This window comes from Cebus imitator, unplaced genomic scaffold (genome assembly GCF_001604975.1).
Source record: "Cebus imitator isolate Cc_AM_T3 unplaced genomic scaffold, Cebus_imitator-1.0 Scaffold45, whole genome shotgun sequence".
Taxonomy (NCBI): domain Eukaryota; kingdom Metazoa; phylum Chordata; class Mammalia; order Primates; family Cebidae; genus Cebus; species Cebus imitator.
In genome coordinates, this window is record NW_016107360.1 from 4,706,981 (window position 1) to 4,725,416 (window position 18,436).

The 18,436-nt window shown below is 37.6% G+C and overlaps 1 protein-coding gene and 1 long non-coding RNA gene across 3 annotated transcripts in view; both read left to right on the forward strand.

Annotated features, from left to right (window-relative positions):
* The window catches only part of LOC119470939, a 21,919-nt gene extending 18,725 nt beyond the window's left edge, over positions 1 to 3,194 (forward strand). The window contains exon 2 of the long non-coding RNA XR_005199917.1: positions 2,155 to 3,194. This is a non-coding gene — a long non-coding RNA (uncharacterized LOC119470939). The remainder of the gene's footprint in view (positions 1 to 2,154) is intronic.
* Positions 1 to 18,436, forward strand: part of ITGB8 (integrin subunit beta 8) — a 76,976-nt gene that overhangs the window by 20,422 nt on the left and 38,118 nt on the right. The window contains exons 3-4 of one of the 2 annotated variants that reach the window (XM_017526943.2): positions 12,800 to 12,885; positions 16,219 to 16,393. In XM_017526943.2, coding sequence (XP_017382432.1) covers positions 12,800 to 12,885; positions 16,219 to 16,393 — 261 coding nt within the window. The remainder of the gene's footprint in view (positions 1 to 12,799; positions 12,886 to 16,218; positions 16,394 to 18,436) is intronic. The other variant, XM_037737897.1, reaches the window with a different exon arrangement.

Genomic DNA, 18,436 nt, shown 5'->3' on the forward strand with positions numbered 1-18,436 from the left:
TTTTGAGGTAGAGTTTCACTCTTGTCGCCCAGTCTGGAGTGCAATGCCGTGATCTTAGCCCACTGCAACCTTCGCCTCCCAGATTCAAGTGATTCTCCTGCCTCAGTCTCCTGAGTAGCTGAGATTATAAGCACCCACCACCACACTCAGCTAATTTTTGTATTTTTAGTAGAGATGAGGTTTTGCCACATTGGCCAGGCTGGTCTTGAACTCCTGATCTCAGGTGATCTGCCTGCCTTAGCCTCCCAAAGTTCTGAGATTACAGGTGTGAGCCACTGCACCCAGCCTTTGGTGGCCTTTTAAAATAAATATTTTCTATTATACATTGTATCTTAAGACAGTCCCATAAACTCACAGAACTGTACATGCTATAAAGCAAATGTTCTCCACCAATCATGTCATTGTTAAGTTGCACTCCACTTTTCAAAATGTTTTCACAGCTCAATAGAGGAACACAGCACATAATGAGGGGAACATTTTTCCTGCATCGTCAATGAGGAAGCAAAGCCTCAGTTCAGCAAAATTAGTTTATGAAGCTGAGGGCGGCATATAGGCAGGGTTAGGACCAGAACACGTTGCCCTCTCCCCAAGATTTGGCTTTCAGGACAGACCTAGAAATTCACAAACAGAAATAGGAACTTCGAACACCACTTCCTGTGCTACTGCCTAATTAGAATGCAGCTCAGAGCTGTACCATGACAAGAGGTTGGGGAAACATGGTTGTAAATGGACAGCTTTCCCCTCTGCTGAACAAGTGCCAGCTAATCTGCTTCATGTGCTCAGTGAGGTGTTCAAGCTAGGGCTTTCACGCTAAAACTCAGAGTTTCGCTGTGCATAGAAAGTAAATGAATTTTGAAAAGGGTACCAAAGTATTTAGGAGAGTCTTTGACTCCAAGGAAGGAAAATAATCCTATTGGGGAGAATCTAACATTCTCATCTTTAGAGTGGGAAAATGGGATTACTTTAGCACTGATGATAAAAGTAATGACATACTACGTGTATTAAAGAATTACCTAGAGGTACTTGGGGATTATTGTTGAGTCATCAAGTAAGAACTAATAATAGTACTAAATAGCAAGGGGTTTTCAGTCATACTTTGGAATAATGGTCTTTTTCTGTGTTATTCTCTATTCCACCTAGGACAGTACTAACAAGAAAAGGTTCTGTCATCAGAACTGGGTTCAAACTTGGTCTCTGTATTTACCACCTCTGTGACTTTAGATGACACTTTGCCTTTCTAAGCTGTAGTTCTCCATCTGTAAAATGGGCATAGCAGAACTTTCTTCATGGGAGTTTTATGAAGCTTCAAGTAGATAATTTATATAAAGTGCTTGGCATAGGGCCAATACAGTGTAATCATGTAACAGATACTTGATTTTTTAAATTTTCTCTAATTTTATTGTGCTGTATGTAGAGATTTAATTTTCAAGTGCAGAGTCTTGATATTAAATATATTTTTGAACTTTCAAATGTGATTACAGGAAAACCAAATCCTAAGTGACCTAAAATTCATGTTGTTTTAATTTACCAGTATTCATTTTTTACTTATAACTAAATATCTTACAATATAGCATGTTGCTTTGTTACTCTAATCAAGTCCACACCTGCAATATGAATTTAAGTTTAAAGGATGCAATATAGAGAATGCATTCCTACTATCCTAGGGCATTTTTTAAAATCTCCTTAACCATGGCATTTGAAGTTTGGACATGAAAAACAGAGTACTTTTTTTTTAAATGGAGAAAGGAAATCTATACCTGCCAAGAGTTGGAAATGAAAATAGGAAGAGCCCCTGGAACTCTAGTGTGGTAGACTGAAAACATTATTTAGAGGAACAGAGTGGGAAACCGGTGAATATTTTGGCTTTTATAGAAAGGGAGTGTGCCTCATAAACAGGACAGTTGGAATGTATGGAAAAGTTCCAGTGAAAACAAGACACAAAGCACATGACTAATATTGCTTTTCCAAGTTAGACAAATGAAGCTCTAACCAGAATTTGCCATTGAGGGGCCTTGGGAGCCCTCCTGGAATCTTGAGATTTTGATCCTTTTTTCAAGTTCCAAGTCTAATGTAGGAAAATCTGTACAGAGAGACGATATGGTTTTGACACCCATCTTTTTTCCTGTTTCTGTCATTCTTGAAAATTCCCAGCAGGTGAGTGTCAAAAGGCACATTGAAGTATTCTGGTAAATGAGCAATTGCAAAACTGAATTTATTCCTCTTCAAGAACTACTCTTCTTGTGTGTTGAGTGACCATTTGGCTGCCTAGAGAAATTGCTTTGCCTGGGAAATAATATGGACTACAAAGTCAGTTTCAAATATAAATGACAAATATTCTTTATGTTTGGTCATCTCCTTTCCACAGCAAATAATATATGTCAAGATGTACATAAGGTATAATCTGAAGATAATCAAACAGCTCTTAACCAGATTTCTGTATTTCATCTATCCTTCAAAACCAGCTTCAAGTCTACCTTTATGTCAAAAGAGTGCCTCATTAACTCATGATGTCCTCTTTCTCCTTTTATATCTCCTGTAAACTCAGCATGAATTGCCTTGTTTATCGTTTTGATTTTGCATTCAACAACACAGGAATACTCTATGTTTAGGGTGACCTTAGACTTCAACTTTCCTGAAGAGTTCCAGTTTACACCTCTTGCCCCGGTAAAATTAACGATGCACCTTTCACGTAAAAAAGTGTCCCAATGTAGATCATAAATTATATAGTCACCCAATGTGTGTGCAATCAGAGCTTTTTCATTGCAAGGTTGATTACGATGGGCATAGGTGAATCATAATAAAAAGTTGTATGATGGTCCCATGTGACCGGGCTTCTTATGATGGCCTGTTTCAACACCATGGATGTCATTAGTGGCTTCACAATGGTTCTTGTAAATTCCCTCATGACCTAGAGTTTTGATTTATGCCATCCCAGCCCACTTTAAGCTGTGACTCATGCTGGGATTGCCCTAAACAGGGCAGGGCAGACTAATGGAATGCATTCCATTGCCCTAACATTTCTTAACCTGCCCAAGGTTGAACATGTTTGTTTGTTTTTCTTTTGCTCTTCAAAGATCTTTATGCTAGCATAAAACCCTGTTATAATCACATAAATTACTCACTATATAACAGGAAAAGTTGAAGTTTGTCCCTGAAACATAAAGATTATATACAATAAAAGCCTTAAAAACCTACCTACTGAAAACCAAAGATAATAGTGCTGTTTCCTAATCAGCATTACAAGAAAACTCTGCTCAGTCAGGGATACTCACTTTTCAAGGGACAAGAAACATTTGATGAATTTAAATTTGTTTTAGACCTGTGCAATAAGGAAAAGTAAGTGAATTTGGTGGTACATCCTGAGGATGGCAGCATTAAGAAAGATTATTTTAATTCAGTATCATTTTATTATAACTTCAAAGTTCTTTAAAAATAAGCTAGTTCAGCTGAACTACACAATATCAAAAGACCAAGTATAAGAAAACAGTAATCCGTTTTTGTTTGTGGAAACATAAAGATGAATTCAGCTAGTTATGTATCATTATGTAAACATAGTTACACTGCCTTTTGCAATAAATAGGTTTTGGAAATGAAGATTACTTAAAAACGTATGTAGTCAAGAGTTATAAAAATTCAGGAATTAAATTGCCAAACTAATCTCTACTTAGAATACTATTTATTAATTACACATTTATTATTGAGTATATGCTAATATATTGAGTGTATATATGAGGCTTACATACTGGGTATATAAAGAAAATGTATTTAAGCACCTTTCCTCCCAGTAACTGATATTGTGATATTCTTACTTTTCCAAGGGAAAACAAACAAATAAGTATTTAGAAATACATCTCTTTAGTGTGGATGTTCTACTTCAAATAATTTTATGCTTAACATTTCTTTTAAAACATTTTCATTTATTCTGTTAGAGACTCTTATTTATCTTTCAAAACTCAGATGAAAATTTATCAGTTAGGAATGTGTTTATCTGCAAGTAAGACGGTCTTTGAAAATAGGATGAAATAAGATTCAAGTAAAATTTCCTTTCACATCAGACACAGTTCTGAGAGTAAACAGGAGCAGATACAGGGTCTCTGTGGTGTTCTGAGAGACCTGGGCTTTTTTCCTCCTGTTGTCTTTAGCCTTGGCTTCTGTGAGACAAGTTCCCTCAAGTCTGATATGGCTGCTGAGGGTCTGGACATCACATCCATGTTCCAGGCAGAAAGAAGCAGGATGGGCATAGGGAGAAAAAAGTTGGGGGGGGGGGACTTTTTTGAAAAACTTTCACAGAAGCCCCATTCCGAAACTTCTGCTTCCACTTAAATCATCATAATTAGTTACACAATCATCGTCATTGCAAGAGAAGGTGAGAATTGTGGCATTTCAGTTCCCAATGACACCTTCAACAAATCTAGGAGTCTGTTAGTTAAGAACAATCAGGCAAACAGCAGTGTCTACCACAATATTCTAACCATTTATCACCCTCTGGGGGAGATTATTGCATAGACATTGCTAGTGCCCCACCCATGCTCTTTTTAGAGGGCTGGTGTGCCATCTCCAGCTGCTCTGTATTCTGGCAGTTTATGGCTCACAGTTGCCACCTTCTCAAAGGAATTGCCCTCCACCAAAAGGAGTGACTTTGCTCAGAGATGCCTGGAACATCAGCCTACTCCAACCTCACTCCTCCCCGTACCAGGCTGCCTGCAGCCAATGACAGTCCCATTTGGGGTAGAAAACAGGCCCCAGGCTTGCAGGTGGGACAACTTTGTGTTGTCATTTGGGCTCAAAGCTCTGGGAGGGTTCAGGCTGAAGCCAGACTCCCATCACACCAACATAGATGCTTGCTGCCACGTCTCACTGCCTGTTCCAGTAAATCACTTGCTAACAATCTCTACTCAGGGTCTTTCTCAGGAATTAAAACAATTTTTTTTTCTTGTAATGTCCTCATTCCCTCAATGTCTTGCTGAGCTACTATATAAGAATTGAACATTATTATACCACCTCCTTCTCTTCCAAATATATGTTCGGATGATCAAACCTAATCACTGGAGCAGCGAGCAGAAAAGACAACATAAAGAGGAATCCAAATTGGTCTTCACTAAACATAAATACTGTTATATGTTTTCCCAAGTGAAAGTAGAGACCAAATTATTTAGAGAAAATAGTTTGTCCCATAACAATGCTTATTTTCATTTCCATGGGCTGAATGCTTGTTTGCTACAACTTTGAAACAAATTAAAGACCATGGTGGAGGCAAAGGAGAGGTATGTGCCAGTCTAGGCTGCGTGATACTAGCAGAGAGTAGTAATTCCTGAAAGCATCATTCAGGAGCGAACTATAGGTATTTTGAATTTCATGAATTTTGTTCAATTAATTCTATAAGACACAGTTTAAATAAGCATTGGTGGAATTCAGGAGCTAAAGTTTTACCACAGATGTGTTATCATTATTTTAATGACATCTGCTTCTTTGTCTATTTCAACAAATAGGTCCTTGTTTCCCCTGTTTTGAGGGATCATTTCAGGCACTAACTTCCCAGTAATACATCTTCTCTACCTCTTCAACACCTCCCTACTCAGATCCACCTTGTTCAGAGAGCTTTCTGTGCTTCCTCCTTTTCTCTCATGCCGCTTTACTTAACCCCTGGTAGCATTTAACTGACTTTTTGTTTTGTTTTGTTTCCTGTGCCTTATTTTCAAAGAAGTGGGCCTAAGCACCTACTCCTTCCCTTTATTTTTATAGAGGACTTTAGGAAACTTCAAATCAAAACTTGGAATAGGCCGGGCCTGGTGGCGCACGCCTGTAATCCCAGCACTTTGGGAGGCCAAGGTGGGCGGATCACAAGGTCAGGAGATCAAGATCACTAAAAATACAAAAAACAAAAAGATTAACTGAGTGTGGTGGCACATGCTTGTAGTCCCAGCTACTCAGGTGGCTGAGGCAGGAGAATCACTTGAACCCAGGAGGTGGAGGTTGCAGTGACCCGAGATTGTGCCACTGCACTCCAGCCTGGGCAACACAGCAAGAGTCCAACTCAAAAAAAAAAAAAAAGAAAAGAAAAACTTGGAATAACTAGGTAATGGCAAATGATTACAATGGCAATGTATTTATTTGTTTTAATTTTTATATTAAATGATAGCATATATATTTCCATGTAAAAGAGAGATTCAGTAATCAAGTAATATATATTTAAGGTATATTTACGTGGCCATGATATGTATATTTAGAGGGAGGAAAACCCAGTTATACTCTAAACTTTACGCTCAGTTCCTCTGATTTTGACGGTTATCAAAGTAGAATATATATTCATTAAAGAGTGTTTACTTGTTTTTTTTAAGGAAGTAGCTTTATACACTTGTCCAAATTTAATTTAATTTGTATCGTAAATGCAATTAGGAAAGGGATATTGCCTGGAAAAAAATGTGTTTCTCACAAATCACTTTTCTAGGAATAACAGAAGAATCTAGAATGATTGATTCTTAATATCAAGTACTACGGTCTTTATCAGTTATAATTGTTCTTTCTGCCAGATAACCATAAACATCCTTTAAATGTTGTTGAAATTTTGTAGTCTTCACTGCAGAAAAAAACTAGAAATGTCTTTAAAAACTTTTACTTGATCTGATCACTTGACTTTTGAAAAGCTCACATTCTAAACACTGAAACTTCTATTGGCCTTTTTAGTTTTGGGGAGTTTGTTCGTCCATTTCTTCCCCCATCACTTCTATCAGTTAAATATTTTCAAAATAATATGAATGAATGGCATCATCAAAAACAAAGAATACCTAAGTGGGTGTCATAAACATGCAGTTTCCTGATTTTTGTGTACTCTATCCTGTTGATGATGGATATTTATTATATTTTATGACAGACAGCTATAGAGGTCATTTCACATATGTCATAAACATCTAATTCTCGGAAATAATTTAAAAGTTATCCAGCTTAAATCAATGTTCATGTTGCAAAATATGAATAAAATGCAGGTGTTCTAAGAGATTTTCAGTAAGCCAGTTCATAGTCATACCAAATTTAATTTGTATAGTAAATACAAAATTGTATCTGTAATAGATTGGATGGATGTGTGTATATTCAACCTTATTCACTTTTAAGAATCATTTTTGAACAACAAAAATAAATGCAGTAACTTTTTACTTAATACCTATTTTTATTTTTTTAAAACCTTGTCTTTGTGACCCAAGGGACTTTCATTTTAAAAACATCATGTTACATTTATAACAAATCTGAGGACACATAACATCTTTCTTTGTTTTTTTGAACATAGAGTTTCATACACACATGAACATACATGTATGTATATGTAGATAATATCAATTATAATAACATTACAAGAGTTTCTTTATGGAATGCCTACTGTGCCCTGAGCACTCTGTTTGGCACGCTTTAGCTTACTTCATCCTCACATCAACAATTTGATATGGTTATAGTTAGCCCTGTGTTACAGTGGAGGAAATGGAGGCTTAGAGAGTTTAGGTAACTAGACTAGTAAGTAGCTCTGCTATGGAACATTGGAAGTTTCTTCCAAGTAACTATTTAGCAATACCACCTCATCACACCTGTTATCTACAGTTGTAAGACAATGAGAAAATGTAAGACACATAGCACATGCTAACAGATTCAGAAATAGAATTACTTAGAATGTACACACTTATCGACAATATGCTATTAATCTTTTTCTGATTTCTGTCAAGTCAGTTTTTGTTTTGTTTTGTTTTGTTTTGTTTTTTGAAATGGAGTCTTGCTTTGTCACTCCTGCCTCAGCCTCCTGAGTAGCTGGGACTACAGGCATGCCCCACCATACCTGGCTAATTTTTGTATTTTTATTAGGGATGGTGTTTCACCGTATTATCCAAGTTGGTCTTGAACTCCTGACCTCAAGTGAGCCACCCACCTTGGCCTCCCAAAGTGCTGGGATTACAGGCCTGAGCCACAGTGCCCAGCCAGCAGTACATTTTTTTAAACTTTTGTTTTGGATACAGAGTGTACATGTGCAGGTTTGTTACCTGGTATATTGCATGATGCTGAGGTTTGGGGTATTAATGATCCCATCTCCCAAGTACTAAGCACAGTACCTGACAGTTTTCAACTCTTGCTCCCCTTCCTATTTTCACCCTCGAGTAGTTGCCAGTGTCTACTGTTCTCATGTTTATGTCCACGTGTACCCAAAGTTTAGCTCTCATTTGTAACTGGTAACATGCATTTGGTTTTCTGTTCCTCGATTAATTTGGTTAGGATAATGGCCTTCAGCTGCATCTGTTGTGCTGCAAAGGACTTGATTTTGCTCTTTTTTATGGCTGTGTTGTGTTCCACATTATATATGTACCACATTTTCTTTATCCAGCCCACCACCGAAGGGCACCTAGGTTGATTCCATGTCTTTGTATCGTAGATAGCACTAAGGCAGTATATTTTTAATAACATGGGCTTCATGAGGCGATGAGAACTAAAACAAATGAGCACAAGAGGAAGATATAAGGATCTGTGCTTTAGCATATTATAATACTTCTTCCATGGCTTAAAAATTTCCATAGGATCAATTTAAAAAATCACCCTTATTAAAATGCAGTGCTCAAATATAAAGAATAAGATGCATATTGCGACATCACTAGGCAAATAGCTGAACAAGCAGCAACTATAATTATAAAGTGGGAAAAACCACTCAGGCACACCCTCTAATGAGGTGTCAGTGCAGTGCTGAGGGCTGCTAGGAAACCATTGCTGCAAAGTAGTTTTCCTGTAATGTTAGATGGGAGGGCAGAGGAACTAGGTAGACCCAGAGGCTGATGACAAACTGCCCCTGTCTGTAAACAGCAGTCATGCACTGTTGTATATGCAGTGTAAAGATTTTACTTTCACAGAAGGGTGTGTTTGTATATGCATTGTGGGAGGGGAGGGAAGGACAAAGAGTGTGTGTTTGTGTGTGAGAGAGAGAAGAAATTCCTATCACACACTGACTAATAGCATTCATAATAGTTTGAACATTCAGTGAAAAAAAAATTGCTGTAATTATTGATGTTGGTATATTTGGTATTTTACTCGCATATTTTTAAATTAGACAGAAAAATTCTTAAAATGCTCCACACCAAAGTGTATCTGGCATGTTTTCTGTGAAGTATAACCATGACACTCTCCAGAAATAATGTTTGACACTCTTCCCATGCAGTTCAATTTATGACCTTCCTCCAGTTCTGCAGAACCATGAGGCCACCTCCTCCAGATCCACTTACTAGATCTTTTTCCTGTGGTTATGTAGACCCTGAGAAATGTCAGTCCTGGAACCTGGGAAGTATTGACAGGACCAACATTTCTCTCTCTTTGGGTCATCATTGTTATGTGTCTGAAATTTGAGAATAGAGATGGGCACTAGAACTTTTTAAAGGAAAGAGTGAAATACAAAGAAAACAGATTTTCACTTGTAAATTTGTTTTTACCATGTGTACAATTGGAAGTAGGAGCCTTATCTGAGCTTGAAACTGGGTTAACTTAGAACAGAGTCAGACAACTATTAGAAACAAAGACCAGAGTCCTAGACTCTGCAGCTTCCCTTCCATGAGACTACAGTCCTTAATTTTTTTTTTTTACTTGAATAGCATTAGGGTGCAAGTGGTTTTTGATTACATGGATGAACTGTATGGTGATGAAGTCTGGGCTCTTATTGTTCCTATGTGTACATTATACACAATAGGTAATTTTTCATCCCTTAGCCCCCTCCCAAACCCTTCTTCTGAGTCTCCAATGTTCATTAAACCGCTTTGTATGCCTTTGGGTACCTATAGCTTAGCTCTCCCTTGTAAGTAACAACACGTGCTTTTTGATATTTTATTCCTGAACTACTTTGCTTAGGATAACGGCCTCCAATTCCACCCAAGTTGCTGCAAAAGGCGTTATAATATTTTATGCCTGAGTAGTATTCCCTGGTATATCCACACCACATTTTCTTTGTCCACTCTTCCACTGATAGGCACTTAGACTGATTCCATATGTTTGCAATTGTGAATTGTACTGTGATAAACATGGGCACACAGGTGTCTTTCTGATATAATGACTTCTTTTCCTTTGAATAGATACCCAGTGGTAGGACTGCTGAATCAAATGGTAGATCTACTTTTGAGACTGCAGCCTTTTTTCTTTTTGGAGTTCCTTCAATTACATTATTGTATGTGAACACTTGGAAAAAATGTTCCTTTTTCTTCACAACCTCACCAGCATCTGTTGTTTCTTGACTTTTTAATAATTGCCATTCCGATTGGCATGAGATGGTATCTCCTTGTGGTTTTGATTTGCATTTCTCTAATGCTTGGTGAAGCTGAGCTTTTTTTCACATTGTTAGCCACATGAAAGGCTTCTTTTGAGAAGTGTTCATGTTCTTTGCCCACTTTTTGAGCCTGCAGCCTTAACTGCCAACACAAAAGTCTTCATGTTGAGTGAAAGGCTTGGTCAGGTCTGAACTGAAATAGACTTAATTCCATGTTTTAGTTGAGTCAAGGCTAAGTAAGTTGGCAGAAGTCAAGTTAGGTCTGTGTCTTAGTTCATCCATACTGCTAAAACAAAATACCTGTGACTGGGTAATTTATAAACAGTGGAAATTTCCTCCTTACAGTCCTGGAGGCTGGGAGTCCAGAATTAAGATGCCAGCATCCAGTGTCCTGTGAGGGACTTGCTGTGTCCTCACGTGATGAAAGAGCAGAAGGACAAAGAAAGCTGAAAGCTTTGGAGCCTTAATCCCATTCAAAAGGGTGGGGCCCTTATGACCTAGTCACCTCCGAAAGGCCCTACCTCTTAATACCATGGCATTAGAGAGGCTAAGGTTCAATGTATGAATTTGGGGAGACACACCCAGACTGCAGCAGTTTGCAAATGTGCTTAATGTCTAGTCCTAAACTGGTTTTCTTTCTGTAAACAAAACTAAAAGCATCACTCACTTTTGTAAACATTTTAGTAGTAAGCAGATTTTACAGTTTGGCAGTCTATACCACATGGAAAATTTTTAGGGTAAGGACTTTTCATACTTTGGGTAGCGAAGCCGGTGGTAGAGGAAGCCCAAAACTTCAGAGTTACCTTTAGTTCTTTGAGTTCTAGGCCAGGTCTAGGAAGATAAGTGAAGTGAAGAAGTTTTGGTCAATGTATATACAACGTTGATATAAAGTGAAGAACAAAGCATAGAAGGAGATACATAGAAGAGTTAATAGAATATTAGAGGCGCTAGGGAAAGATGTTTTCTGCTTACTCCATTGAATGTCTGGGGAAATACAGGGAAGGGTGCTCCATACCACCCCAGTTAGCACTTCTAACTATAAACACAGGAGTAAACACAGTTGCTCCCCCTCTTCTCTTCTCCCACTACCTTCCTCTCTCTTCCCCTCCACCTCCAGGTCAGAACTGCTTTTATCCTGTATTTCCAGAATGTTGGGAAAAGTTGAGAGAGAAAGAAAAAAAGAGAAAACAGTTGGAATGTGGCTAGCTAGAGATTTTGTGGTCTCCATTCCCTTTAAAATTACCACGTCCATGTGTGATTGTGCACATGCACACAAGTGCATGAATGTGCACACACACATACTTTTCTTTTATATGTAATACATTTTTAAAGTGATAAACATGGATTAGAGGAAAGAAAATGAGATGACAAAGAGATACTAAATGTGACTGCCTCTGGGAAGCAATCCTTAAATATGCACTCTTCCTCCACCCCTATCCATCCCTCTCTGAAGCAGAGTGAGAGGTACCTTCTCCCTTCTCTTCTAGCACTTGGGTGAAATCTTTCTGTGCATCTTATACTATGTGATACTGTTTGCTTATGTGCTTCTCTCCTCATCTGATGAGCCACCTATATCCAGAATGTCCCTTTTGTTTGCTGTGAGTGAGATGGACATATCACACTGTGACTTTCATTGTCCTTAGAACATGTCATGGTAAAGAATAGGCTCTAGAAAGTATGTGATTGTTCCACTGCAAACTCATGATAAAATGATGTATGACTCATTCTGCATCATATGTTGTGTTCCAACCTATAATAATGAGCCTTATTTTAATTGTTTCAGCAGTTAGTGGATAGAGAGATAAAGGTAAATAATTGCCAGGCACAACTGTGTTATTAAAATACTATGGACATGTGCAGGAATCTACGGAAATATCAATTAGTCATGATCTTAGATCTTAAGTCATCCAATCTGAGAAATTATATTAACTAAAACAAGTCATTCGGTTTAACCACTTTATTTCTAAAATACTGAATCATGCCAGTATGTCTGATTCTGATATTCCTCAAGCCAAAATAATTAATATTAACACAATTAGAATTCTCAATTACTTTATATGTCCATCAAGATTATTTCTCAGCAAATTCATTCACTGTGATTTAATGTGAATTTATATACTAAGTTTTACGTCTATAAACAATAAGTTTTTAGGAAAAATTCTAGAACCCAAAACACCTACTTGCTTCAGAGAATATGAAATACAGTGAAACTTAAATTTACTAAAAAATTTGAAGGATCCTCATCCTCTACTATTGTAGAAGAACTGAAGCCAAACCCCCAAGTCTGATCCAAATCACATGTTTGTCACTCTTCCTTTTCCCAAACTCATAACGAAATCATAGTTATCCAGGTATCTATTAATTACAATGAGCAGGCCAACTTCCTCCAATAAATGATATATCTTTGTTGTTAGATTTTTGTAATAAAACGTCCTCTTGTTTCAGTTTTCAGAATGCGTTTTAGTCTAGAATTACATATCCTTTCTATTTGAGAGTAAATTGTAACTGTTTTCTCCTTCCTTACAGAAGACAATAGATGTGCATCTTCAAATGCAGCATCCTGTGCCAGGTGCCTTGCACTGGGTCCAGACTGTGGATGGTGTGTTCAAGAGGTGTGCCTTTTTCTTTTTTTTTTCTTTTTCTCATGGTTGACTTGAGCTATAGCATGACTTCATTTTCCGAATATTCCTTGTCCTAAAGGTGCATCAGGAAAAAGATACTGCTGCACATAAGGAAAATTTTATTTTGTTTTATGCTTGGAAACAGTGTATCTGGCTGACTATAAAGTATAACCTTTTTATTAGGAAAATTATGGTAATTTTGAAACGAAGTGCAAACCATTTTATGTTTTCCATCTGTTCTATAGAGAGAATTGGCAACCACAGCTAGTAACTTTTGATAGTTCAGTAGGCTTTGGTGTGGAATTCTTGCTTCAGCTTGAGGATTAGGTTATGTATCCTACTGTTCAAAATAAGTGTTTTTCTGTTCTACCAAGAGAGACAAATCCTAATGACAAAATTCTTAGTAAAACAATTACAGTGCATTCCTTCTTTCTTGGCTCCAGGGCTGTTTTGTTAGTTTGCTTTTGTCAGTAATCTGCAGTTAGAATTAACTGCCTGTATCTGGTAATTTGCACTGAAGAAGTGATCTGCTAGCTTGGAATTTCTTCTTGTATGAGATTGCCTAAATAATTTTACATTCACTTATGTAACTCCTGGGAATTGGAACAAATAGGTCTTTAGTGACCTTGTGCTTGACATGGAGATAAGTCTCTAGTTTTTGTCTCCTCTGACTTAACAACTGTGCCTACCATTATCTTTCCAACCTCCTTTATTACTTAGAGAAAACAGAAAGCTGAAAGGTAGCAACAGATGGTGAACATCACTTTCTTCTAGGAAGCAAGTCAGAACAGTCAGGGGAAGGGTTCAAGAAACAGTAGGCATATCTGAAAGTAAGTCTCCCTACTGATAGCCTAAAGGCTTCCCAGATGGACTCTGGGCTTCATCGTTGTGAAAACCAGATGTCATTCATGAACTAGAAAGTACTTCATCAGAACTCCTGGAACCAGGGATGTCATAGAGAGGACAATTTCATAATTTCTGGGTCCAATCCCACCACTTCCTGTGAGTCAAATGACCAAAAGAATTCACTTTATTCTAGCGTCTCCCTTTCCTCATCTCTATAACCTCAGATTTGGTGTTTGCTTCCAGGTTTTTCTCTGTCAAGAATGTTTCATGGCTTGTTATTTCCTGACCCCAAACCAGTACTTCATTTTAGATTTTTACTGCTCACTAAGGAAAATCCTTAGAGCCCTGAAGTTTGTGCCAATTTGCTGTCAACTGCTGAATGCTTTAGTGAGGGTAATTTGGAAGAACCTTCAAAAGACAGAACAGAAGCCCAGTTGTCAGCCACATGTAACATGTTAGCCATAGAACGTCAGTTTCTGAGGGGCTCCTTCTCCCTCTCACACCTCTGACTAGAAGAAAATAATCTGGAGAGCCACAGCTCTGGGAATAACTGTCCATCCTGCCACAGAAAGAAGAATTTTCATATTCAGAAAAATCAGTTGTCAGATGGAAGGAGCTAGGTCAAGGAGCAAGGAGAGGGCTGCTGGAAGGAGGAAGGAAAACCTGTCACTGTTGGCCACATTCTTCAGATGGGATCTTGGGGAAAACAGAAACTCACTTGGGAGCTCATGTCCCCAAATATTCTATGTAGTACAGTGCAGTCCAGTTTATGTATTGAAAGAACAGGCTCTGAAGAAAAACTGAGTTGGATTCAAATCTGAGTTCCACCAGTTTCTAACGTTATACACTTGGACATGTTACCTAATCACTTTGAACCTCAGATTTCCATACCTCTAAAATGGAAATACAAATAGTACCCACCTCCCAGTCTTGTGAGGATGAAATGAAGCAATGTGGGAAGCACTGGGCACAGAGGCATGGCTTAAGCAGCAGGAGTTAGGACTGTAGAGAACTTTGGCATGTCTCTGGAGCAACTCATTAGGGTTAGGAAACCAGGAGGATTGCCTGCATTAATAATACAACCTCAGGGGAAGCAGCCAGTTTTAGGACTCAGCCACCATCCACACCATTAGCTGTCCACTCCCTGCAGGCTGCCTGACATCATTGCGAGGAAGAATGGATTATTTAATTTTGGAAGATCCCTCACCCTTCAGGCACAGATGTGACTGACGCCAATGATTTCTCAACCAGCAAGGCTGGAGGCAGAGGCAGGGTTTTTTTGTTTTTTGGCTTTTGTTTTCCTGCTTATGATTAGGATAGATAAATGGTAAGAAAGTAAACCTGGCTTGAATCGTTTTCAAAGCTACTCAAAAGTAAAAGGTCTCTGGAAAATTTAGACAGGATGTGTTCAGTTTGCCCGCATTGTTATGTAGCATGTTAATCTGCCATTCCACATACTTTGCTTTCTCTTTCCTTCTATACTTCTACGTAAGTAATCGGAAAATAATTAGGATGAAAAAGTCTTCATCAATATTACCTAGTTTAATGCCCCATGTTCCTTTCTAACATCCAGGAAAGACATGATAAGTTTTGAAGAATTCCCTTCCTCTCCTACCTGATATGTGTGATGCAGGGTGTCATACATAGTGAGAGTTCAGAGGGCAAGCTTGGAGCATAATTATACTTTCATAACATATGATAGGAAAACTTTCACTGTCAAAGAGAATATGATAGAATTTTCTCATTTCTGTGCAGGTTGCTATGTTTGGAAGTCGAAAAGACTCAGGCATGAATAGGAGAATAAAAAACCTTCTCATATATATATATCCCCAGAATGTTATATTAAATTGATGAAAATAACAACCAACAAAAAGCCAAACAGGCCAGGTGCAGTGACTTATACCCGTAATTCTAGCACTTTGGGAGGCCAAGGCAGGCAGATCACCTGAGGTCAGGAGTTTGAGACCAGCCTGGCCAACATGGTGAAACTCCATCTCTACAAAAAAATACAATAATTCGCTGGGCATGGTGGTGCACACCTGTAGTCTCAGCTACTTGAGAGGCTGAGGCAAGGTAATTGCTTGAACCCGGGAAGCAGAGGTTGCAGTGAGCAAAGATCGTACCACTGCACCCCAGGCCTGGATGACAGAGTGAAATTCTGTCTCCAAAAAAGAAAAAATACGTCGACTAGAGAAACCTCAGTCCGAGCTTTTCCTTCTCAAATAGGTTTTGGATGCAGAAAGCTGGAGTAGGATTTTTCTTTGTGGGTTTTTTTTTTTTCGTTTTTTTTGTTTTTTTTTTTTTGTTTTTTGGTTTTTTTTTGGTTTTTTTTTTGGTAGGAAAAGTAAAAAGTTAAGGATTAAAAGAAATTAAAATGATACGAAATACCAAAAAGCAGTGTTTGCTATGTTGTTTTCTTTGGATATAATTGAGATGATATGCACTAAAAACATCAGTGATTTTCTTTCTTTTAAACAGGATTTCATTTCAGATGGATCAAGAAGTGAACGTTGTGATATTGTTTCCAATTTAATAAGCAAAGGCTGCTCAGTTGATTCAATAGAATACCCACCTGTGCATGTAACAATACCCACTGAAAATGAAATTAATACCCAGGTGACACCAGGAGAAGTGTCTATCCAGCTGCGTCCAGGTTTGGTCATTTTCAAATAAATCTATAATGATTCTTAATTTGAAATTGCAATTTATTTTAATTTGCTCATTTTTAATATTATGTGGCAGGCAATATTGTAGAAACCACAGTGAACTCAGATTCAAGAAATTAGAATTCTAGTCTTTACAGTGCCTACAGCCAGCTGTGTGACTTTGGACACTGCAAACCTGACCACATTATATTCTAATTATGTGTCTGTTCACAGAATCTGATCAGGTTGTGATGTAATTGTGTTTTTCTACTCTACTGCCAACCCTAGGAGCAAGGGGCATGTTTAGTCCACTCTCTTTTTCCAATGCCTAGCAGAGTGCTGGCATATAGTAAACACTCCATAAATATTTGTTAGCTTGATTGATTACTTGATTAGAAGGAGATGTGAATTAAGCTAAGTTCTTAGAGCCTTTGTAATAAACTTTTAATCACAAGGCTGCAATTCATGATTATCATAATTACCTTGGGCAGTTTTGTGATGGCCTCTGAGATTGGCCTATGTTGTAGGCCACTGGACATCATTCACTTTTCTCCAGTGCTACAGAATCCCAGTGTTAAAACTACACATAGTAAGGTAAATCAAGGTACACAAGTGTGCACCACTCAATTAGATGAATATAGCTTAACGCAGTTTGCAATTGGCTTTAAGCTTAAGTCATTTCAATGTGGGTGGTCCTGCCCTGCCATTAATTTTTAAATAACCATTCTTGATACAGTTCCTTTTCCATTCCAACACTGTGCTATTTCTTCCAGACTCTGATTATCAGAAAAACAAAATCCATTACTTTCTTGGCCCTGGGCACAGTCCCAGCTTCCAGTTAAAACTGTGCTCTTTCCCATATTAAATAATGAGACAGCCCAGTATGGACAGCCCAGTATGGAGCAACAGTGGGAAAGGAATATATGAAAATGAAAGTAATTAGATTGGTAAGATTGCAGCTCTTCCCACCTTCCATTGCAAAAAGTTATTTAGTGTGGTAAATAAATTCTTTTTTAGAAAAAGAGAAAGAGAGATGGAGAAACAAAAATTATGTGTCTCTTATTCATCTAATTCCAACTCAATATGTCCACTAAACCCTGCCCTTAGGTATTCCTATCATTACACATGCCTCTCTCTTGCCCACATTTTCTTTTGCCTTTTTCTTAGTACTGGAAAGTTTGAACATTTTCCCTTAAGCTGTTAACTATTTTTCTCTCTCTTTTTTGTGTAATTTGTGTCTCCATACAAATATCCTTATTTTTCTAACTGAATGTTAATTTTTAGCAGCTTATATATAAAGTGTATTATATATCATTTGCCTCTGATAAATATGACTACATTCGTCAAAATGTCTTACTCTTTTTAAATACTTGAGATTTGAAAATTATAAGCTGCATTTTATTTATTTTTCCTACGCTCCTTCATGCACACTGAATATAAGCTGCATTTTAATGTTATAGTTGCCTAACCATCTTTAATGACTTTTTTTTCTTTTCCTGTTATCCTAATAGGTTTGTATTCCCAGTTATTCTGATCTACATGAGCCTATCTGAGATTACTTCTAACATCCCCAATTTCTTACCCATTTCCATCCTCAGCAAGACTATAATCTAGGGCCTTTCCCATTGTTAATCTACCTGATTCTTCAGGATCTTAATCCAAGTCATTGCCCCTTTCAGCACACATGTAATTCAATAATATTTCAGTTTCTGACTCACATGAGTCTGGAAATACCTCCTAGTTCACAGTTGAATTTTAAGAGCAAGTTGTTAATATCATCTTTACTGCAAATCTTTCTTTCAAAATTCTCAATTCCTTCCTCTTCACTCTTTGTTTTCCTTCAACAGGATTTTTAAAACAGCAGAATTGAAAAACCCACCCCTTAATATTTGCACATGAAGTAAATAGGAATTATATAATACAATAGAAAAATAATTAATAAACAGTCTCTTAGGCTGTTTGGCTGCTATAATAAAGTACCATAGATTGGGTGGCATATACAACAGTAATTTATTTCTTTTTTTTTTTTTTTGAGACGGAGTTTTGCTCTT